Genomic DNA, 23674 nt, shown 5'->3' with positions numbered 1-23674 from the left:
ACAGATCTTGAGATCGACTGCAACAAGCATAATTGTCAGCAATATATGGTGCTAAAATGTAATTGAAACGTAATATTACCGATATTATCGCATATTTTGTTTTTTACACTTATATTTCTAATTTTGATATTTTGATATACTATTACCATATTATATCATAACTGCTTATCTTTTGTGTTCATGTACATATTGCTCTATATCATTGTAATGTACGAATGGTGTAATCTCTATCAGAGGAAATAAAGACGTGAATGAATGAATGTAAGGAATTTATATGTATTTACCCGGCGCGTAGCTGAGGCCAAATTAAAGTGTAGGCAAAATTACGGCAGGGGGGCCAGGGGGGCCAGGGGGGCGAAACCCCCCCACACCCCCACACCCCCGGAAGCTCCGCGGAGATAGCATTTTAGAGCATCATTTATGCCTCTCCTGGATGTATTTAAAAAAAATTGGCAAAATTAAGTGCAGGCAAAAGCTTTTTTGCCTAACGGCAGCTACGCGCCTGGCCATTAAAATGCACTGCAAATGAACATTTCAAGGTCACGAAACGCTCTCAAAAACCCCAATTTTTTAACTTTCTATTGAAAAAGTACCAATTACGCAAAATGTTCCTTCAAATAATGAAGATGTCTTTGAATGAAACTATATTGTTTCAAACTTTTCCTATTTTGTATGACCTTCTCGAGGACTTATTTTAAATTATTATTTTTTATAGGTATATACTTGAGGATGAGTGTATTGTGCCCTTTTCAAAAGAAAGTATTATAGTATTACGGAATAAGTGTGATCGGTCGTGATCGGTTTTACGTCCGATAACATGGATTCGAGAAGTTTTATGGGAAAAGTAAACACAAAGTCTACAAGTTGTATTATCAGTCTTGCTTTTCCTTTTTTTTGCCTTAACATTTGGCTTTTAAGACCGAAAACAGGACACTGATAGCTGAGGCATTTTTTTTTTTTTTTTTTTTTTTTTTTGGAATATTATCGTTTCTCTTGAAAAAAAAATCATTAATTTAAGTTTACCCTTTTTACAATTAAATTAACTATAAAATGATAAATTGTATTCGGTTATTTTTTTCTTGAATTTCAGTCCAGCACGCTATTCAATAGAAAAATGCCTCTGTTACATGCAATAGACACCCAAGTGACAAAAAAAATCCTATCCAAACGGTTTTCTTCCCACCAACATCTGCAACGCACATACATGTACCATTCACAGTCTTAATGGATTATTGATCTTGAAATCGTAAGTCTAGCGTTTTACAACGATTCTAAGCCTATTCGTACATAAGTTTATTTTGTTCATTGGTTATTATGATCACGTGATACAAAGGATATTCCAGTTCCATGAAGCCTTGTTTCTATTTTGTTAAATACCATGACGCTATGTTTCTATTTTTATGAATATTGAGGTTATACCTCTAAATTTATCTATATATCTATATATTATATATAATCTGAACAGGTCCATATATAACGTTTTGGCTTAGTTAAAAGTCCATAATTGATAATTATTTCAAGTCAATATACATTTATTTTCTTTATCCAAGTAAAAAAATTGTAAACTGTATATAGACACCAGCAACATGAGTCCTTTTTTAAGCAAAACTCGTGATTTTGAAAAATGTTTTTGAGTTTTTTTTACTGTCTTTACTTAAAGATTTAATCAATCAAATCTTACCATCCCAGATTCTTCGCGGCATTTTTCTACTTTTCAGGAAATTTCAGCAAGTAGAATATAACAACTAATAATGCATCTCTGTAGGTGTACGCACCACTGATTAACGATAGACTTCTCTTCTGTAATACACCAATGGTCATCGTTACAAGCAAGGTAATTGTGTAGGTGTAGGCAATGCCAGATCGAAGATCAGAATTGATATAGCAGTCGCCAGAGCCTTTAGATTTGTAAAGCCTGTTAGCATCTGTAATTATCTTACACGACCACAGAAAAATAGTCCCATTGGCATACCCTGGCATTAAGGTTCACATGCAGATAGTTAGATCCAATGTGAATGTATTTCTAATATGTTAATTTCAATTCTGTGTTATTGACGCCAATAGACAAACCCAATAAACAACTTTTAGTGCGAACTAAATATGCTAATGAATTGGGTTTATACCTGTTTATTTCTATGCATTTACCCGAATAAACAAGTCATTCAGTGTCGATATGTTCAAGTTGTCTATTTAATTTTAAACGCATAATAAACCATTTCAAGTTTTGCTAGAAATGCAAACCCTGCAAGACTATAAATAGTCTTTAATCATAGAATTGGAATATAAAGAGGAATGCTGAGTACCAATTGAAAGAACTGTCTCCAAATATCTCATGCAGGCCTCGACGGATAAAACGGACAGTGTTTCCGATCAAAAAACTTGTATAAAGAAAAGGGTTTCAGGCTATTATTTGCGGCTCATCTTTTGGCCGTTTTGTTACAAAAGGGTAGCATAACCCCCGAAACCATCCTGACGTATCATTCACTGTATCGTGTATTTTATTACGGTTACCGCTTCGTGACATCGGAAGCCCGGAGATGGCAAATACAATGAAACTTTGCATAGACGATGGCATAGAAATTTCGATGATGCATTTCTCGGGAGTTGTGTCATTTTTTGGTCTGGTGTTATTGCTTTTTGCAATAATCATTCTATTTGACTGTATGGGCCATGTGTATGTTATTAAAATAGAGGTGTAGGTGCTCCAGACCCTTAAATGTACCAGGCATGCTTGGTGAAATTTTATCACAGGGGCTTGCTCCCACTATCAAATATGCAACCCGACTATATATAATAAGAAGTATTTGGTGGTTATACCTGTGTTTATTTATTAGATTGGTTGCAGAGCAGTAAATAGTAATATGATCGATTTTATTAGGGGGAAATGAGTCGAAGCGAGTTGTTCTTTAAACAATCCTAATTTCGGGGATTTGATACATCGCATCTACCCCAAAGAACTTGAGATAAAGGATACTACAGACACTGTGAAGTCAGCCTCATATCTTGACCTACACTTAGAAATTGATGGTAAGGGAAAACTGTTGGCCAAACTTTGCGACAAACGTGATGACTTTTCATTCAGAGTTGTCGACTTTTCTTTCATCTGTGGCCACATCCCTTCGGCGCCTGCGTATGGAGTGTTCATATCACAACTGATACGTTATGCCAGAGCTTGCCGAAACTACGCAGACTTTTTGTATCGCACTAGAACTCTAAAAAATAGGCTTCTGGAACAGGGTTATGTTGATAAAAGATTGAAGTCATCACTACAGAAGTTTGATGGTCGTCATCGTGAACTCGTGGATCGTTGCGGTGTGTCCGTCTGCACCATGAAGACTGATTTGTTCAACGGGTCATGATTTTCCTTTCCTCGTTTGTCTACCCCGGACTTTTTGTGAGCAACTCGGCGGGTGTTTCTCGAAAAGCGGAGGACGCTTACCCTACCGGTGCACCTGGTCCATGCTCCCAGTTTTTAGTGAAGTCCGAGTTGTTCATTCGCTTTTGTTACTTTGTATGTATGATTTTAGTTACTTCATGTTCTTTGTTGTGTATGTCTGTTTTCCATGTCTGGTCTTTGTTTTTTTGTTGTTAATTAAACCCGCTAGTCTGACACTGTGGTAAAACCAATCAGTCTGACACTGTGGTAGAACCAATTAGTCTGACACTGTGGTAAAACCAATCGGTCTGACACTGTGGTAGAACCAATTAGTCTGACACTGTGGTAAAACCAACCAGCATGACAGCTTGGTTACACCAACAAGTTGGACAGTGTGATTACACCAACAAATCCGATATTATTGTAAATACCGTTTGGTCTAACAATGTTAAGGAAAGCAAACAATCTGAAACTGCGGTAAAATCGATCAATCTGACCGTGAGGTAACAATGGCAAGTCTGACAGTCTGGTAAAATCAACCAGTCTGACAGTGTTGTGAAACCGATCAGTCTGGCAGTGTGGTAAAAACCGATCAGTCTGGCAGTGTGGTAAAAACCGAACTGTCAGACAGTGTGGTAAAAACCGAACTGTCTGACAGTGTGATAAAAATCAATTAGTCTGGAAATGTTGTAAAATTAGACCACTTTGATAGTGCTGTTCACACTGACCAGTCTGGTAGTGTTGCAAAAACCGACCAGTCCGACAGTGTTGTAAATACTGATACCGTTGCAAAAATATTAATCTGAGAAGGTTGTTAAAACCGACCATGTCCGACATTGTGGTAGTCAGTGTAATGAAATCAAACAGTCTTAAAGTGTGGCCAAAAAAAATACCCGACCGGTCTGACAGAGCTGTAAAAAAACGATCAGACTTCCAGTGTAGTAGCACCAACCAGTCGTACAGTGTGTTAACATCGACCAGTCTAACAATTAAAACCGACCATACTGATATTGTAGAAACATCGACCAACCTGATAATGTTGTAAATATCGATTAGTCTAACAATGTCAGGCGCGTAGCTGAGGCCAAATTGAAGTGTAGGCAAAATTACGGCAGGGGGTCCGGGGGGGGAGGGGGGCGGGGCGAAGCCCCCCTCCCCGAAGCTCTTCGGAGATAGCGTTTTAGAGCATCATTTATGCCTCTCCTGGATGTATTTTATCTCAAAAAAAAAATTGGCAAAATTAAGTGCAGGCAAAAGTTTTTTTGGCCTAACGGCAGCTAGGCGCCTGAATGTAACGAACTCATGACAATCTAGGCAGCTAGGCGCCTGAATGTAACGAACTCATGACAATCTGACAATGAAGTAACAACGACAAGTCTGACAGTGTGGTGAATTAAGTTAGTAGACCTTGGGTAAGGGAGGTAATCCAAATTAAAAGAATTTTAGTCACTAGAGCGTTTGAATGATTCCTAATATGCAAGCTTCAAAGTGATACTGATGTTCAAGGGAAATAGTCAAAGATGCCAGCCCGCAGTAACTCAGCTCTTTTGAAGTATTGGTTAAAAGTTTCAAATCGGTATATTGAGGATTTTATTTTTATAAGGTGGGAAAATGTTAGAAATGATTCCTTCTATTGCAGACCAAGATTCCTTTACATAAAATATTCAAATTGAAATATGAAAACAAATCTCTGTCATGACATGGGACAGTACGGCTAACCAATAACCTTGCCAGCTTTATTTGACTTTTTAGAGTTAAAAATATTTTTTTTTACAATTCCTTATAAGACTTCAAGATTTCTGTTTTCATATTGTTGCCTTGTTTAGCATAAATTGTACCAATCTCTACAGCACTGAACTATATTTAGCTTAAAAGTTTGTCTCTTCATGCAGAAATATGAAGTTTTGTTACATTGAAATTTACAACATTTTGCAAAAAGAGGTTTTTATATAAGCAAATAGCTGAAAATAACCCCCCTTTTTGTTATTTTGGTAAATCAAAAGCCTATTATCTCTTCTACAAAACAGACAGAAAAATATTTCATGTTAAATCCGATAAAATAATGATTTTAAAGTAAATTAGACTTAATATTCAGTTATTTATATAAATATATTGTCAAAATGATCCTAAAATACCAGAGATTGTTTAGTTATGCCAATAATTCAACCTATGATATTCAGCTCGGTAAAAAACTCATTGAAATGCCTACTACCTATCACAATTTATTGTCTCAAATAAACACGAATACAAAACAGATAGTTGCGCATCGGTGAGCGGCGTTGAGCGGTTGTGGGCTCAAATCCCTGACTTGGGAGGATATTGCTATATGACACTGAAGAATACAATATTACAATTTTGTTTTTAATTTTTGAACTTTTTAGGTAAGCACAAATAGGCACTGTCAGTTTGGTTTGTGGAATTCATGCCATCTTTGTTTAATCTTGTTGGGTCCGCTTCAGAGTCGTATGCAACTCTAACGACTGCGATATTAACAGACTGATCTGTTTTTATAGATTGAGATGGGATGTCTTACTATAACATTTGTAACAAGTACTTGTATGACATATTTAGATGGAAATCCGGTTTACATTCAAAATTAGGATATACGAAGAAAAAAAGGTCTCCTGCTAAAAATATTATATGCATCAGCCAAACGATCAGAACTTATTGAATTGTATATAGTTTTTAGAATATAAACTAACCTTAACTTCAAATTACAGCAGCACTAACGTCTTAATAATTGAAATATTGAAATATTCGGTATGTGACAACACAGAACAAGGTAGCGATGATAGTGGTCAGCTTAATGTACTATGTATTTAATATAGTAATTGGATTATAATTAATTCATATCATATAGAGGATATATAGCTAATACTTATTATATATTAAAACTTAAGTATATATATATAGTGTTCACGGTGTTCGTCCGTGCTACGTCTGTTAACGCCTCGGAGTAATCAAATTGTACATCCTCGTAGATGAAAGTTTTAAACATCGATCCGCCAAATGTGTGTCGCTTTTTGACCATGTTTACCTAGTCTAAAAAGACAGGCGTTCAACGCATCTTTGAGATGTCTTTATGTCTTTGGGCGTTCAACAGGGTTGCCTTGTTTGCGGTTTTGGCTTAAAGTAACTTTTTGTTGTATTTTCCCGACCAACCTTAACTACTTGTTAACATAGCTGTATCGTTATTTTTGTCTCATTGACAATTTTGCTAGTTCTTAAATTAAAATTGAATACTTCTTATTTCACCTTAAATGGCATTAGTTACCCCTCATATCCTTACAGGAAGTGTATGTCTTTGTTAAACTACATGTAAAGTCAAACTAGTTAATTGAAATTTCAACAATGCAAATTAAAACTTACTAAAGTAGTTGCCGAATGTATTAATAAGCTATCTAGTTGACGGAGGTAAAAGTCACGGTTGAAAACTATATGCAAATCAAACTACACATGTAGTTAATTAAAATGCAAATTAAAACTTATTAAAGCAGGGGAACGGTAGCATGGATTTCATCAAAACGTTTGTTCTAAAAGGGGTGATAACAATATTATTTTTAATACAATTATCAGGATGCTGGCCTCGATTTAAGGATTACATTCCGAATGGAAACAAAGTTCCAAACCCTTGTATAACAGGTCGAAGCTCCTATTGGAGTGCAGTAGGGCACCTGACAGCGAACGATGGAGGACGTAGGAATCCTTTCGGAAGAGTAAGTAACAAGTTCATCTCTATTGCGATTTATTAGATCAAAGGTAATTAATACAGCACCATGTTTTGTCAAATAATGCAAGACCACATCTTTATATTGACTATAAATTTATTTTTGTTTATTTTTGAAGTGTAAGATTTGATACCATCCTCACCCCTGAGAATTTTAATCTGGTTTTAGTCTGAGCAAAACATGAGTAGCTATGCCAATATGAACCATTCATTTAGTAAAATATTGTTATCTTTTCGGGAAATAATATGGTGATGTATTGTTTTTAATCCTTTGAAACCTCGTGTCTTGGTTACAGCAATGACAAATAATGAGATGTTTCTCGGAAGAGCTTGTATCGTGAAGAAGGAAGGGGGTCCGATCCATAATTTTTAGAATGGGCTGTTCCAGGTCATTATTTGCTCATTTGCCCATTTCTTTCTCAAAATTGCAGAAAAATAACAAAATTCTTATGAATGAAGGGGTCCAGAACCCCATACCTTGTCCTTCTGTATTAAAAACAGAAGAAAATGTACATGTACCTGATATCAGAACTGCTTGACAAATATAGTTATTTAAAAGCAAAACAGTAGATTGACAAAAATCAAATGTCAAAATGTGTCACCCAACGGTTATATCGATAAAATGACTGCACAAACATTCATACGGTAGCGACGCTTATAAGATTCAGGCTGATCTGATTATGATAGGGGAATAAAAAAATAAAACAAATTGCAGGACTTTTTATTATAGAAATATGTGTAGTTAATCATCAATAAATTATTTATAATCTAAACAATATTATAATTAAGGTTTATGACATACGGGTATTTACATTGTCCTATTAAATCATATTTTACTTCAATAAATTCAACGAAGAACTTGAAGTCGCAGAGGCCATATAAAAGTAACATATGGATATAACTAACGGTAAAGGCAATATCCAATATTTACAAAGTGAAACCTACAAAAAGATGTGTATTTCTAAATTTTCTTTCTAGTCAAACACCAGTTGAACCACCAAGACAAAATATATACTCGTCAATTCCCAACAAAATTCGACATAACAAGACATACAAAGGTCGTTCATGTTTTATCACCTGCCTGATCTTTACATAGGGCAATGATAAAGTTAATGCTGTTTCGGAGAAATATTTTATAAATGAGTGTATAAAATGCATGTGTTTGTTAACATTATATTTACATATCTTTACTAATTGCTTTTAATTTGACATTAATTGTTTTGTGACGTATAGTCATGTGTACCTCACAATAACAATTCTGCACTCAATGAGATATATAGATAATAAAAGTCATTGTGGTTTTATTCAGATGAAACTCCTTTTACAATCATTCATTAATTTCTTTATTTCCTCTTAAACAGATAAAATTATGCTTGAATTGAAAATACATTGTAAATACATGAAAAAGGAACAATGACATAATAAAGAAAACGTAAAAGGAAAGAAAATACACAAACAAACAAAAAAAACCCAATAAAAACAACAATTATGTGTACATTATATACAAATTATGTCCACAAAAGCAAGAAAAAATGGTTCAGTTACCTGTTGTCGTCAACAAGTAACTAAGAAGGTAATTAGATAGAAATGGTAAGATGAACTGACATACTAAGAAGGTAAATAGATAGAAATGGTAAGATAAACTGACGTATTAAGAAGGTAAATAGATAAAAATGGTAAGATGAATTGACGTATTAAGAAGGTAAATTGATAAAAACGGTAAGATGAACTGACGTATTAAGCATTAGGTTTATGTGTGTATGTCAGAGCTTCCACAATTCATATTGACTGAGTTCCACTTCTAAATTGAGTACAAAATATTCAATTATTTTAGGCCCCACAGATTACAGTTAACGCTTACATGACAGAATAAATCAGAAAACTGTCCGACAAAGAAGTTTGCCCTTCTGAAGGTGACAGAGATGTTATCAATTTACTAACGAACATGGCGATATCCCGAATTATGATAGGCTAATTATTAGAAAAAAATGGCACGTCTTTAAAGAATTCTGCATGATTGATGTGCTCTTGTTCAGTCTTGTCGAAGATAAAAAAAAAATCCGCAAAAAACGTGACGCGTGCTAGAGTTCCACAGGTGTGGAAAAAATTGTTAAGAGATCCTAGAATAAAAAGATTCCAGGCTTTTAGGTTACAGACCACCAATTCAACCAATGAGCATTTAAAAAATTTAAACAGTTTCTGAAAGGAAAAACATTTCTGTACATTTTATAGGTGCATTTTGCTTCTTGTGATGTGAAGCCTAATCTCCATAATGATTTCTAAATATACCCCCATCTTGTGAAAACACTGCTATTTATAGACACTTCACTTCCGGTGACCAGTACTGCACTGCAAGTCTGCTAACCCCACATGCCATTCTGAGGATTGTGAGCTGACATATGTAGAATCATGCTGATATATAGTCCTCTGCAGGTTAAAGTTAAGGTAAAGTCCAGAGAAGCAATTGAATATTGTGAAATTAGCATAGAAGCCTATGGGAAGTGGAATTAGTGGTTTCTAACAAAACAGTTTCTAATCACTTATCACTTTCATATTGCGATTTATAGTTCTTTTCATGTGTAATAACCGGAACACTTCAGTTCAGAACTACTCGGACTTTTTCGTTACACTTTTCAAAAGTGGGCATGTAATCGGATAAAGGCCGAGTACTTCTGATTGGGAACTTTTAATAACCGGAAATACACATTAGAGGTAATATAACCCACGTCGCTGTGAACCACGGGGGATATAAAAAAATACTATTATACTAGTTACATGTTTGTTTCATTTCAAGGACTTTAAATTAGAGAACTTGAAGTACACTGTTCAGCTAAATAATATGGATTCCGATGGAGATGGAATACCCAATGGAAAAGAATTGGGAGTTGAAGTAGTGAACGGACAGTTTTATATCACTGGAAACCCCACTGGACATCCAGGTGATTTTATTTCTTTTGTCTTTCAGGTTTTGTTTCTTTTTCGTCAGGTACAGATCTTCATTGACTTTACTAAGTAATGTTACTCCATGATACAGTAACAACGTGATAGCAAGAATGCGTTCCTCTTCTTGTCGTATTCCATAAGAATATTTTGATTCATGCGAGTTTTCATTTCCGTGTTTCATCAAAGGGAACGAGTTTAAGAATGGAATGCTAAACCATGTGAGAAACAAAATAAAAAAACGATCGTAACTATACTTAATTGAGGTCGTGTCCGTGATATTATACAGCATTGAATTGAGCGTTGAATTTAAATATTAAAAAAAAATTACGCATTTTACCATTTTCATGCAACAGATAACTCAGTGTATATTTTAACTGTTAGGCATCTGTGAACCAGTCAGTTCAGAGAATTGTATGAGGAAAAACACCGAGAATGGAATCGAGCGTCCCTGTCCTCAATGGAATCCTCAGCCTCAATTTCCACCTAACCTAGCAGGAATGCCATTTCAAATTGGACCACAGTTTCCTCCGCAATTCATGAACCAAGGATAATATTGTTGTTCTTTTTCGTAATTGTTTAGTAAAAAATAACTTGTTTTAAGGGAGTAGAATAATAATATTTTCTCTATTATATATTTTTTTTTATTCTCTTGATCTTTTTATTTTCCAAATGTAATAGTATTCCATGTATGAAAACAATATGAATACACAACTATACGAAAGATACATTTGAAGAAAGAAATGCTCGTGATGATTGATATACGATGTCATTTAAAGCTACATTAGCTGTCATTTTCGTACATTTTTGTTTCTGTTGAAATATGCCTTAACTTTGAATTATACTAAATTGTACTTTTCTTGTATAATTTCATTTGATATCCACAAATAAAATGCATTAAATACACGAAATAGGTGTCTACATATTTATTGTCTTGCAAGACAAAAAATCGACCAAGATAAATTTGTGTGCATGTGACTTATGGTGACCTTAATCCGCGCAAGTGCTATAAAGCGGAGTGCACTGCGAAAGTGGTTATTCAACGACAAGGAAGAGCGACGGACTCTTGCCGTGAAAGAAAAAAAAAATCGAATATAACGCAAGGATCCTTTTGAAATTTACGTATTGTGATATAATGTGGCACAAATATGGTCATTATCTATTTAAAAACTAATCAAGAAATAGATGAAATGAAATGAAAACAAAACAGGTGCTTACCTGTGTATCCGTTATTGTTATTTTTTTACCAAGGTTAAAGTATTTTTAACCCAGGTGAATACCTGTCGGCAATCTTCGGAAGGAATGGCGAACAATAATTACATGCAGATCAGAGCGATCGATCTTCTCTGATTAAAAAAAATATTGTTTTCACAATATTCTGTAGGCACGAAACCACAATTAATTTTCCCACTATCTTCTTTATAGCCTTTCTGTAATTTAATAAAGTTATACCGGCGCAATTCAATTCAGATTTTCAGGAATGTTAATTTGAACTTTCCAACAACTTCTATATAAAAAATATAAAACAAATTACCATTATTTTTTCAATTTATATGCATAAACACAGAGATAACCTAAAAAATGACACAAAATGGCTTCCGGATGTCACAAACTTGACCTTTTTTGACCTCACCAAATCACAATCTAAATGTCAAATTTCTCATTTCAGCACATCTACTAAAACAATTTCATTATTCCTCTTCCATTTGAGCACAAAAAGTATGAGAAATTCTGTAAGGAAGTGTTTCTAATTTTTTTTTGAAAAATCCCCTATTATTATAGGAACTATATACAACGAAAAGCTAAGGGCAAATAATTGTGGTCTCGTACCTGTAGGTATTATCGATATTTATTGCTGCAATTGCATTACTACAAACGTATTTAATTGAATCAACAAAATTTAGTAGAATCAAAACTGAACAAATTTGACAGCTAATTCAGCTTTAATTTTAAAATATTGGTATTGTTCCCCTTCTGATGATTAAAGGTGTATTATAATATATTCTATCGTTATAATTATTTCAATGGACAACATTTAACCTCCATGTAGTGATGGAATGAAATATCCCTTCGAACAGGTACGATCAATCTAAGGCTAGTAATAAAGGAGGGGAGGGGGTATTTTCATCTGGTCTAAGGTCGGAAGATAAATATATGTCAGGAAAAAATATCGAGTTATGGAAAATATTGCAAAGCAAACTTCCATTCGTTACATTCATTCGTAATATACGGTAACCAATGAAAGGAAATGAAGAGAATTGAATTTCGGGCCCGCTCTTGTATGTTCATCGTTCATTTGACATATATTAATATATGCCACCATTATAGTGTTGTAACTAATTCAACAAGACAAAGAATAATCATAGTCTATGGGCGGAAAGGGGGTTAAACTGACGGTTTTAAATTAACTATAATTGACTAATCAATTTCCATTTGAAATAGTATATTAATTTCTTCGCGGATTGGTTCGAGGGAGCATCCCTTAGACAAAAAAGGTCACTGAATCTAATTCGTCCATACGAAGTGACCCCTGTTTGATATTAAACTGAGTTTCTTATAAAAATCTTTACTTGCCTCTGTGCATGTTTAAATCCTTACAGTTTCATCTTGGTATGTTTTTTTGAGATTTAGTTACTTAGTATGCCATTCATCAAAATACAATGTAGGCCAACAACCTAACAGAACAATAATTTGATTTGGCGTGTGCCAAATATGAGACTTAACCTTCAATAAAAGAAAAATAACTTTGCATAAAAATATTTTATTCTTAAAATCTAAAACCTTCTCATTGAGCCGTAACTGTTTAACATCTATTTTGCGGTTGGAGTATCGGGTAAATTGTCTCTAGGATTCCGAAAGTGTGACCTCTTGATCCACAGGAAGTTTGATGTGTTATCTTTATCCTTTGTTTCGCCTAATGCACCATCTGGTTTTAGAATATATCGCCTCATTTTAAATCCAACGGGAACATTTTGTGCGATTTCAACAGTATCTGTGTTGTGTCCGATTTCACAGGACACCATTAATTTCTTCGCATAGCATACTTCATGGACTAGGTAAATCTTTTTGACATACTGAAACCCTGTAACAGTCAACAAAAACTATATACGGTACAAAAAAAATACAAATCAAAAACTGTCTTTGCTAAAGCGAAGTCAGTAGTAATAATTTATTTGAAAGGTAAAATGTCATAGTTTCCGCCGCGAATGATGAAACAAATAACTAGAAATGGTTACCTCTCTCCTCCATTCCGACGGTAAGAGCATCTTCTCCGGGGACATCCTCCATAACATATCTCTCACATCCCTGTATTTCTACTGTCACAGACTTATATACTTTATTTTTCAGATCCTCTTCGTGAAACCTATACTCATTGTTTCCAACGGCGCCAACTTTCTTTGTTTTGGGTGGATTTTTAGCCAGACCAGTGCCTTTATCGTTTTCTATGAAGTCTTTTAGTCTGCCTATTGTAATTATTCCTGGTCTTTTGCGTCTTAACTTTTCCATAGGCGACAGAGATTCCTTAACAATGAGGGAACAAAAATCATAATATTCCGCATCTTTCAGATAGGGTATCGGTATAAAATTGTTACCTGAAATAAAAGTACGAATATTTTATTTCGTATAAAATCCCTTAGGACAACGCTTATAAAGTATAACAGAAGATCTGTAGCTTGGTTGTAGTTAAAATCCTTATAAAATAGCATACAAGATAGTTGAGCAAAGATGGAAAACATACATGTAGCAATAAACAAATAAGACAGTCCATACTAGCGTATACTATTAACTTTATATCCACATTCATCTTACAATTGTTATTTACTCAAAATAAGCAGAACCCTAACATCCTAATAGAGATACTTGCCCATTAACTGTAGGGCGACAACATCCTTCACGAGAGGCCAACATGCCGCTGCGTTGCAATCCTTGATATTTTTGTATAGCTGAGCATCCATATTTGATATTTCAATGATATCTTGGACGAAATTGAGAAGCTTTCCCAAAAAATTCTCAATGCCACAAAACGCCCAATCTCTATGTTGCACAGACGGCCATAGAATGCGTAACGTTGGAGACTATTGTTGCGCTAGTATGTATCGTCTTCCGGGTGCACTGAAGCCAACGTTCCTATAGAAACATCTTTGACGCTGGTATCTTTGCGTCTCATAATTCCAGCAAGAAGGAAGACATGCCTTCCTTGAGACGTCGAATCAATCGAATTCGGCGGAATTTCACTATCGACAACCAAATAAGACGGTTGCCAAATGTTTTTACTGGTTTAATAGGTGAAAGCGAAGGCGGAATGAAATGGAAATCATACCTTAGCCTGAATGGAAGTCGCTGTTACGAAACAAGAGGTTGGAGATGTGTTTCAGATAAAGTCTGCAAAGCTCTTGCAGGTTAGTTTATATGTATATATTAAAAAAGCTACAAAAATAATTTTACAAATGCATATTTGACACGCGAATATTGAGTAAACAATAGAAGTTTTACGAAGTTTAAAACCGTGCTGTTTTTATTATATACTACAATGTTAAAAACAATTAACGACTTTCTTGTATGAATGATATTTACTTTGGTATAGAAGATTGTGGACATTAATTTGAATTGATATAATCTGCCGGGTGGCTTAAGAGGCTGTGTTCCAATAACATATGTTATCATCTACCAGACAATGTTGTTTTGTTTATTTCAGGAAGAAAAATAATATCAAACCCGTTTCTACAGTTCAACGAATCGCCGTTGGAACCGGGATTATTAATTATAAATAGGTTCCGTTCATTCATAGAGTACCTCACTCGTGGTAAAAAAGATACAATCGCAACGGAGTTAATCTGGGATTTCTATCCGAAATGGGCAACAGAAGAAGAGGGTTTCAAGCCAATGAAAAGTAAAACAATTGAAAGTGACCCTGATTTTGAGTTTTCGCATACATGTTCGTTCCGACCTTATCGAGATAGCCTCGAAGAAAGGGCGGTTTCTGTAAAAGTACAAGGAAAATCAGTGGTAGAACTGGACAACATGTCGGATCTAAATAACCGAGTTATTAACTTTGATGGATTCGGTAATATATTAGTTATAACATAAGTGGCTGGTTTATTTTAGGATTTTAAATGTTTGCTACGTTTTCTTTTGTATTTTATTTTATTTTATTTATTTATTTATTTTTTTTTTTTTTTTTTGGGGGGGGGGGTGTTAGATCTAATATCTAATAATCTAGTTCGACAGTAAAATGTATGTACATAATTATAATAGTAACGCTCGGCGTCCTGTTATCAAATTAACTTATTATCTATCGAAATCATATTAGCGTTAACAAAATTGTAATACATAGTCTGAGAATACTCTTATATATTTACTTTTTAGAGGAATCCTCGTTAGACTTTAATGATCTATGGATCAATATCGTCGAGAGAGTATATTACGTCGACAGACTCGAACTTACGGTAGCAATAAATGGCGTAAATAAATTCATCAAAATCGAGGAAAGTAGATTCCCTGTCGGATTTACCAGCAAGAAACTTTACATAGGCTTGGATACGTATGAAGCTCGTTTCATCCAGTACATCACGAAAAAGTCTTATAGTGCAATGAATTCAAGATGGCTGCCGAGAACACAAATGTGGCCTTATTTACGAAGAGCCATAGTTAACAGCGAAAAGTATGGTAAGCATTTAGATATAAATACCATAGTCTTTGATGAATTCCTTGCCAAAGAGCTGCATTCTTTTAAACGGCTGGTCAGTTTTGGGTGAATATTTATAGCAATTCAGATAGCTTTTTTGTACATATTTAAAGTTTATTTTCCTTGATTTTATTTCCTAATGACACTAAATAAATATCTATTTTTTTATTTTGTAGGTAATTCGAGTGGAGATTCTAGCGGTAGAACAAACCATGCCCCGCAGACTCAACCTATACGCCAACATTTTCCAGACCATGAGCTAGGGTAGTTAAAATGTACCATTATTCATGCATGTATATTCAACATTATTTTCAACTTAACATTGTGATTCTTTTTATATTTAGCGTAAAATTTTAACAAACAAACATTTTAATGACAATGAAGAGACCAACACGTACTTATTTTTAAAGGTTAAATTGAAAAATTACATCTTTCTCTTTCAGTATGCCTAAAAGTAACGCTGGTACCTCAGTTTTCGGATTATATCATATTCATTATTAAGGATGTTCGCTGGTCTATTTAAGAAAAAACAAGAATTTCAAATGGTTGTGAAATCTTTGAGATCTGTCATGCTAGAACACTATAAGAAGAAAAATTAAATGTGCTCGTTTTTTAGATATAAACATTTGAAATTTTGGCGGGAAAAGGATTACCCATATGTTGTTTTGTCTTTGTGAGGTTTTAGCTATTAAAACCGCTGAAGAAATAACAAGGATTTCATTGAAAAAAAACTTCAAAATAACATTAGAAGGTGTGTTTGATGAAATTATGAAAAGGAAAGTGGGAATCACTGGGCAAGAAATATAATGCTTTGAAATGGATAAAACCAGAGGAGTCCGAAAATTTGACAAAAATGGCTGAACACGACCGGCGAACATCCTTAATAGAAGGTTTAAATTTAGACATTTAAGAGAATCTTCTAAAGTCAAATATATCTAATACTATTATACATTTAGAACTTGATCGATGTCATATAAACATGTATTGTAAAACACAATCCGAATATTTTGAGATCTATAAATTTATGCTGGGCCAATGTATGTACATGTTTTTACAATAAAGTTGTTTCGTTCTATTATTTCATATATCTGTCTTTCTGTCTGTTTTATCCATACGCTACATCAAAAGTATGGACGAGTACATATTCTGTCATACCGCTTAGTAACAGGTGCACCTGGTCCATGCTCCCAGTTTGTAGTGGAGTCCGAGTTACTTATTTACTTTTGTTACTTTGTATGTATTATTTTGGTTATTTTATGTTCTTTGTTGTGTATTTCTGTTTTCAATGTCTGGTCTTTTGTCCCTTGATTACATTCTTTTGATTTCCGCCTGAATCTTGGTTCCCTTGATTACTCATGTCAGTGAACTATCCTGGAAAAATAATTTAATCTGGGACTAAGAAGCTGTTTTATTGGTCCCAGGTTTAATTTGACCCAGGGGTATGGGAGGAGCCGATGTATTACAACGACGATGACAACACCGACAAACGCAAAGTGAAGGCTTTAAAGGTATCCTGAGGCTTCGCCCAAGTTTTCACTCTATGGACAGGGAGCAAGCAAGAGAGTAACATTGATTTTTTTATGTTATCAAAAAGTCTGTTTATATGCACGCTATAGGGAGCCTTCTTGGTCGGGTTTTAGGGTGTTAACGTTTTTTTTTTCATAGTGGAAGACCCTCATACAACATCAAGACGCCGAAGAGGCATTAAAGCCCTGTTCCTTGATATCCGTTATTTTAAATATATCGTGTGAGTTTTTTTAGACGCACATTCACTCCGTAACCATCCTTTTATATGTATATACAAATATGTGATCAACCCCCAAACTGGGACTTGTTCGCTCATAAGTTTTTAATGGGTGAATTGGCGAAAAAAGTCGAAAGGTGACTTTCTAGCATTTTGTCCTTGGCTATTATTCCTCGAAATTTCCTGATAGTTATCAAAGAACAAGTAGGTTATCAAAGTGGTGTCTTGTTAACTTGAAAAATATTTTTATCTAGCTCAAAATAGAACTTGCATGTATTTCTGTGCTTAACAACTGTACAAGTTTTGTTTATCAAATGGAAAGCACCGGAAGACGAATGGACATACATACGGACACTCAGATGAATTTTTATGCATAATAAAAAGTTTAGGCTTCTTTCACACTTTATCCAAATTGTGCATTTTGCTCGTACAGAACTTTTTATCGTACAATGTAATATAAGAAAGTCAACTACATGTAAGCTTTTCAGACTTGGCACTACTGTACATTTTTTTAATTTTCTGAAAGTTCTGCTCCAGCCAGTTAAAATGTGTAAAATAAATTCTTAAATTACTCAAAACAATAAGTAGAGGGTTTACCAGTCATGGCAGTTTACACATAAAAAGAGGGAGGGGTCCGAACTGCGGGCGCAGATGTTTACACATAGAAGGGGGAAGGTTTATTTCGACATGTTCTACGTATACGCCTTTCCATGCCTCGACAGTTTTGTATCCCAGAAAAATGGTGGCTGTCGTTCAATTAAGCAAAATAATGAATTTGCAATACTGGTGTAACACATGTACAAATGTTCCGGGCAGTGCGTCGATTGAGCATGCGCGAAGGCTTATTATAACACACGGATCAATGACGGTCTCCGAATTACGATATATTCACAAAAAATCGCGTTTTCCGTAGAAAAAAGATTGTTTCAAAGACAAATTCAGGAAGTACACAACACAACATTTATACCTCATATCACAAATATTTTCGACCTTGTTAGGTTTCAGAGGAGTTGCGGCTCAAAAAAGATCAGTCTCTTCCTTTAGTAACATAAATATGTATTATATAGAACTTCAATAAAACTTTTAAAAAAATAATGGTGATCACGTGCCTAAACGAAAGTCGTTTGTTAAAGTCGTTTTGGTTACCATTAATACATGCTAATGATTAATAGAGTATCGCTTTGGTTTGTTGAAGATAAAGCAATTTTTCTGCGAGTCTTCGACATTTTTTTAAGAAGACACGAATCTTTTGTTGATTATTTAATAGCTAATTCCGGTTGTAGCAACATCAACATAACAGGAGACAATTTCGATATGAAGGACATATTTTCAATAATACAATAACGAAGCTCAAGACGACTCAATAATTATTTCAATGCACAAAAAAAGTAAACACGTGTTAGGGTTCACAAAATACGGGCATTCAATATTGGATTGTTTATTCTATTTTTATTAATCTGACAATTAATTAGTACTTGCGTTGGCACTAATTATCAACGTTTTTGTTGTGTCATCTTCAATTCTGGATATAGCTCATGTTCGATCTGTCTTAACCGTATTTTCTCCAAAAAATCGTTGGGAAATGTTCTACTTAATTGTGTATAAAAAGCTTTAACCACGTGTGTCTTTCTACTGTGCACACCTGACTAATAGGAGTAGTCAAAATAATTTTACTTGATAGTACTGTTTTTGTCTAATTTGTTTTTCAACAATGACAGTGGAGCAACTGGGTTTCGCTGAGGTTACCCAGTTAAGAGGATACTATCAGTCAGAAGGCAATGTTTCCATGCAATCACCAGTCGGACTTCTACAGTGTTTGTTCTTGTGCTTGCGTTTGAAAAAATGTATTTTAGCATTTTATAACGAAAACCTAAATACGTGTGTGCTGCACTCCAAAACCTTTCATTATAAACTTCCGTACATATATGAGGACGGGTGGCAGGCGTACATTACCAAAGACTGTAAGTTTCAATCTTGTAAAATTCATGTTTTGAACACACACACGCACGTTTTTTGAGAAATGGAATCTACGACAAATGCAACCTGTATGATTTCTTTTTTGCGGAAGTTTAGGAAATAGTTTGAGTTAGTGACTTTAAAAGAGAATTTACGAATTTAAATGTCGATAATGACTGAACGAAGTTTAACAAAATAAATAAATAACTGAGTAAATAAATAAATAAGTAAATAAGTAAGGAATGGAATAGGCAAAAATAAAGTCAACGCAAACAGTCTTTATAAAATCAGTCAGGAGGTGATTCATGCGTGTCAAAAACACACCAAACTCACATTTTTTTGTTGTTCAGACACAGTTACTGATCACAAAATCAGTCTAAGTTTTTCACTTGGCTGTTGCACTTCTGAGAAAAAAAGCATATAAAGTAAAATTGTATATGAAATTGGCACTTTTCAAGAGTTATCGTTCTTGGTTTGCTTTGATTTGGTTGATTATAGTAGGAAATGGGATATTGTTACGTAAGAATAAAGCACATGTAAACTGAAAAAAAATGGATTATTTGTTTAGTGGCATTTTTCTACTACGATTGGCCGTGTCTGAACTTTATATGGACAGTTACTTAAACACCACTAGCTTTTCAATTCAAGAAAATGCATACATTAAATAGTTTTATATATTTTAATATTGAAGGGAAATTGAATCTTTTTTTTGCCAGTCAACTCGTTAGTACCCGCATGTATCTCAACAGACGAGCATCATGTCAAATCTTCTGTATTAATCCTGTTTATTTTTTTTATATATCACTGATGTACAATATTTGTAAAATGTTCATTGTACTCTGTTAGTTTATGATTAATAGGTATGATTCTATCATGAGCTCATTGTCCTGATAATTTACCCTTTTTTGCTGTTTTTTTTTCATGTTACAAAATTAAGAAGGTTTGAACTTTTTGAATCAATTTATAATTATGCAACAACAGCTAAAGTATAGGTATTGCATGCTATACATACATTGTATGTACCAACAAATACTTGTAACATGTATTCTTTTTCCGACGCAGTTATTTCCAGAATGAAATGTAGAAAATTAAAAGTAAAAAGAACAAATTTTATTGCGTTGGCTATCTTTTTGTTTTGAAAGATAAGACTTGTTTACAATGTGTAAACAGTACAAAAATCTAGTTTCAATTGATGTATTCATATCATTGTTTGTCATCTTAATACAGACATATTTACAATTAACAACACATGTTGAAAACTGTGTAACGTACTTGTTTTTGTCTAAGTTTAGAATAGATAGTAAAAATGTTATTTACCAAAAGTTTTCAGGTTCTGTTTATTTAAATATTTTGACAGCATTGCATTTAATAGTTATGGGACTTGCTAGTTATCTGATTTGGCCATTAAACAAATATATGAGGTCCATTAGTACTGAAAGATACAAGATGTTTAAATGACATGAAAATACAGATTGTTTCTATCACAGTCTTGAATACCCTTTTTGCGTCTCTCAGGACTGCTCCATTTTATGACTCTGTTAGTAACTCTATTTAGTAGAGGTGAAAGAACCTTGGTTTTGGGTGAACTACTATGTCGATGCTTTGGTCTGATTGTATGGTCATAATTCATTTTGATAGTAATTAGACACCACAGGATTCAACAATGATTAAACTAAATAGTCTTTGTCCATATATGACTAAGAGAGAACTTGAAGCTGTATAAATATTTGCTTCAATTCTATGATAAGTAAAAGCTAAAGCTATGTAGTGAATTGATATAAAAAAGCAAAAAAAAAAAACAAAAAAACAAAAACAAAAAAAAACAAAAAACAAAAAACAAAAACAAAAGAGAGTGAATTAACATGTATATTTTTTTAATGTGTATCGTCAAATATGTGTGTGTGAAAAGTAAGAAAAGGTTGTAAGTCATTTCCCCACATTCGTCTTGTCAACTCAAGAAGCCATGGCTGTTCAGCTAATAAACGGTCTTTGAAAAAAAAATTTCTTCTAAAAGAAAGAGTGGTAAAAATACTACTTTCCCTAGTTTAAAATATTGCAATCCTTTTTTATGATTAGAAATGTGATTGTGTAATAAGAAACTATGAAGGCTTCATTGACTCAGTACTTCAGTACTTTGATTATCACAAGAATATGCATTGTCTATACCCAAATTATGTTTTTGTTTAATCAAAACTTATTTCCCTCAAAATAGGACAAGCGAATTCGGCTTGAATTTGTTCCTTCAATCTGACAAAATTATTTTAAGAACAGAACAGCGACCGAATAACTAAACTTTGTTTTTATTAATACAAAATTAGATTTACATACTCACTTAAATAAATGCTACACTTTTTTTTAGTAAATAGCAGATGTCCTGAAGAACTTGTACACTACAGAGAACTCGATTTGTGCTACAAGATCTATAATGGCACGATAAACAACATGCTTAATATTGGAGTCCACGTGGAACAGGTTTGCTCAGCTGTCGGGGCGGAATTAATCAGAATAGACTCTGAGGAAAAACAACAGTATATAGAATACGTAATGTGTGAGTTTAGAATTGTTTTAACACAATACATTAGGTTCCATTGTATAAATAGGCCACAGCAGATAACTTTATGACAATTTGTGGAAATAAAGCTATATTGAGACAATAAAACAAGCAAATCCAAAAATTTTTTTTTGTAAAAAGTATATGTTTTTCAAAACCTTACATTATTGAGATCCATGAAAAAGGATAGATAATCTTTTCTTTTTTTGTCATGAAAATCTGTAATGGTAACGTAATGAAAAACATATCAGTTTTCATAACAAATGTTGGGTGCCTTTCCAAAATTAATTGTCAGAAATAGGTTTTCTAAACTATCAAGCTATTTAAAACTGTCAGAAAAAGTAAGCGGGCATGGTATTTTTGTAAAAAAAAAACAAATAAAAAGTGTACCTTTTTCTGCTTATTTGTTCATGGTTTTAATTCTTAACTTAAAAAGTTCGTGCAAAATTTTGCATTTTTGAAACGGGTCAATTTTGTGTACGAAACAGTGCACCTCAATCCCATCTGCATAGTGCAACCTTAGTTCTAAAGCACGGGAAATGTGACTGGGCGAGTTATTAGATTTTGTAAACCCGCAGGATCAAATTTGAATGTTAGAGAACTGCTTAAATTTGTTTTTAATGCTGCAGTGATGTTTATGTATTTTCACTTTTTTAAAAATGAGTACATTTTTGTACTTTGATTAAATATTATATTTCGTTTGTTTGTAATAATCATTTACATTTTTTTCAGACGGTACAGGTGTTGATAACAACTGGGTTTGCATTCAAGGTAAAAATTATTTGGTTCGCGAAACTTTCACTTTTGATGATACCACCCCTATGACGTATTTCAAATGGGGAACTGATCAGCCTACAGGATCCAGTTTGCCAAGGATTATCGCAATGAACGTGAGGTATCTGACGCCGGCCTTGACGTGGTATGATTTGTCATTTCCGTTTTCCGATACATGTGACTTTGTGTGCGAAATCGTTAGATAAGTATTACACTAGAGTGATCATTTGTTTACAAAAGCCTATTGAGCTCATTTCCGTAGACAAAAAAAAAAACATTTTCGCGATCTTTTAGTTGTATGTTAAGTAGTATTTAAATTTTTTGTTAGGTTAAATGAAGTCATTTTTTTAGCTTATGGAAATTAGGCGAGAGCAAAGCTAACAACCAGAGTATAGGGGAAAAAACAATCATTCAGATATATTAAATGAAATAAATAAATATGATTATAAAAAACTTGTTAAAACGTACTTACATATCGATTAAATCAGTCCGTACAACTATTTTTGTATGGAGGAGAGCTTTAAGAAACAAAGAATCATAACCATTGAAATACAAAGAATGCAAATAAAGTATTATTCGCCTATTTATGTGGTTAAGGACATAAAATTGTGGATTTCAAAAGTATCGCCCACAAAGGGTGACTGTCTTTTTTTTTCACTTCAAGGAATGTTAGCAAGATAAATGAACAACAATAACAAAGCTGAAACAGCTAAAAAAATATACGAAGCATCTATTTATTATGGAAGCCGACAGCTGATGGGAAACAGAATAATAATTTTGTAGCGACAAGTAAACTGTGGCCGATAGACAATTAAAATATGTTTCTGTGTGGTCTACGAGATTATGCTTAAAGGGCATTCATATATGATTTATAAGTGCTTAATATGTCAAAACTAGAAATGAAAACACATTTGAAATAA

General features: G+C 33.8%; 4 protein-coding genes across 5 annotated transcripts; 3 read left to right on the top strand and 1 right to left on the bottom strand.

Moving 5' to 3' along the window:
- Positions 1 to 6836: 6836 nt before the first annotated feature.
- LOC148604558 (temptin-like) lies at positions 6837 to 12045 on the top strand. Of its 2 annotated transcripts, XR_015916161.1 has the most exons (4): positions 6837 to 7092; positions 9898 to 10042; positions 10428 to 11294; positions 11370 to 12045. XR_015916161.1 is itself a non-coding variant. In XM_088550524.1 (3 exons), the coding sequence occupies exons 1-3, from the start codon at positions 6886 to 6888 to the stop codon at positions 10595 to 10597; spliced, it is 522 nt and encodes a 173-aa protein (XP_088406650.1). In that variant the 5' UTR covers positions 6837 to 6885; the 3' UTR covers positions 10598 to 12045. The 2 variants fall into 2 exon arrangements, 1 of the variants encoding a protein (XP_088406650.1); XM_088550524.1 differs by having other exon boundaries at positions 10428 to 12045.
- Positions 12046 to 12788: 743 nt separating this feature from the next.
- On the bottom strand, positions 12789 to 14117 carry LOC148604557 (uncharacterized protein C11orf42-like). Its single transcript, XM_088550055.1, has 3 exons — positions 13909 to 14117; positions 13280 to 13636; positions 12789 to 13125 (listed from the first exon to the last, which is right to left on the bottom strand). The coding sequence occupies exons 1-3, from the start codon at positions 13997 to 13999 to the stop codon at positions 12854 to 12856; spliced, it is 720 nt and encodes a 239-aa protein (XP_088406181.1). The 5' UTR covers positions 14000 to 14117; the 3' UTR covers positions 12789 to 12853.
- A 54-nt stretch (positions 14118 to 14171) lies between these two features.
- LOC148604556 (uncharacterized) lies at positions 14172 to 16814 on the top strand. Its single transcript, XM_088550054.1, has 4 exons — positions 14172 to 14443; positions 14740 to 15108; positions 15411 to 15710; positions 15906 to 16814. Exons 1-4 carry the CDS (start codon positions 14233 to 14235, stop codon positions 15995 to 15997), a joined length of 972 nt encoding a protein of 323 aa, XP_088406180.1. The 5' UTR covers positions 14172 to 14232; the 3' UTR covers positions 15998 to 16814.
- A 4980-nt stretch (positions 16815 to 21794) lies between these two features.
- Positions 21795 to 22997, top strand: LOC148604555 (uncharacterized). Its single transcript, XM_088550802.1, has 2 exons — positions 21795 to 21977; positions 22713 to 22997. The coding sequence occupies exons 1-2, from the start codon at positions 21872 to 21874 to the stop codon at positions 22958 to 22960; spliced, it is 354 nt and encodes a 117-aa protein (XP_088406928.1). The 5' UTR covers positions 21795 to 21871; the 3' UTR covers positions 22961 to 22997.
- Positions 22998 to 23674: the final 677 nt, after the last annotated feature.

Source organism: Perna viridis, chromosome 10, assembly GCF_037379345.1.
Source record: "Perna viridis isolate PV_CMFRI_1.1 ecotype Kerala chromosome 10, ASM3737934v1, whole genome shotgun sequence".
In the NCBI taxonomy this organism is placed as follows: Eukaryota; Metazoa; Mollusca; class Bivalvia; order Mytilida; family Mytilidae; genus Perna; species Perna viridis.
This window is presented reverse-complemented; position numbering and strand designations above follow the sequence as displayed.

Coding starts and splice junctions, on each gene's coding strand:
- LOC148604555 (XM_088550802.1), top strand. CDS start 21,872: ATGCTTAATATTGGAGTCCACGTGGAACAGGTTTGCTCAGCTGTCGGG. Junction 21,978..22,712: donor GTATATAGAATACGTAATGT/GTGAGTTTAGAA, acceptor CATTTTTTTCAG/ACGGTACAGGTGTTGATAAC.
- LOC148604557 (XM_088550055.1), bottom strand. CDS start 13,999: ATGGATGCTCAGCTATACAAAAATATCAAGGATTGCAACGCAGCGGCA. Junction 13,637..13,908: donor TGTCGCCCTACAGTTAATGG/GCAAGTATCTCT, acceptor CTTTTATTTCAG/GTAACAATTTTATACCGATA. Junction 13,126..13,279: donor CGTCGGAATGGAGGAGAGAG/GTAACCATTTCT, acceptor TGACTGTTACAG/GGTTTCAGTATGTCAAAAAG.
- LOC148604558 (XM_088550524.1), top strand. CDS start 6,886: ATGGATTTCATCAAAACGTTTGTTCTAAAAGGGGTGATAACAATATTA. Junction 7,093..9,897: donor GTAGGAATCCTTTCGGAAGA/GTAAGTAACAAG, acceptor TTTCATTTCAAG/GACTTTAAATTAGAGAACTT. Junction 10,043..10,427: donor AAACCCCACTGGACATCCAG/GTGATTTTATTT, acceptor TTTAACTGTTAG/GCATCTGTGAACCAGTCAGT.
- LOC148604556 (XM_088550054.1), top strand. CDS start 14,233: ATGCCTTCCTTGAGACGTCGAATCAATCGAATTCGGCGGAATTTCACT. Junction 15,109..15,410: donor TATTAACTTTGATGGATTCG/GTAATATATTAG, acceptor TTTACTTTTTAG/AGGAATCCTCGTTAGACTTT. Junction 15,711..15,905: donor AGTTAACAGCGAAAAGTATG/GTAAGCATTTAG, acceptor TTTATTTTGTAG/GTAATTCGAGTGGAGATTCT.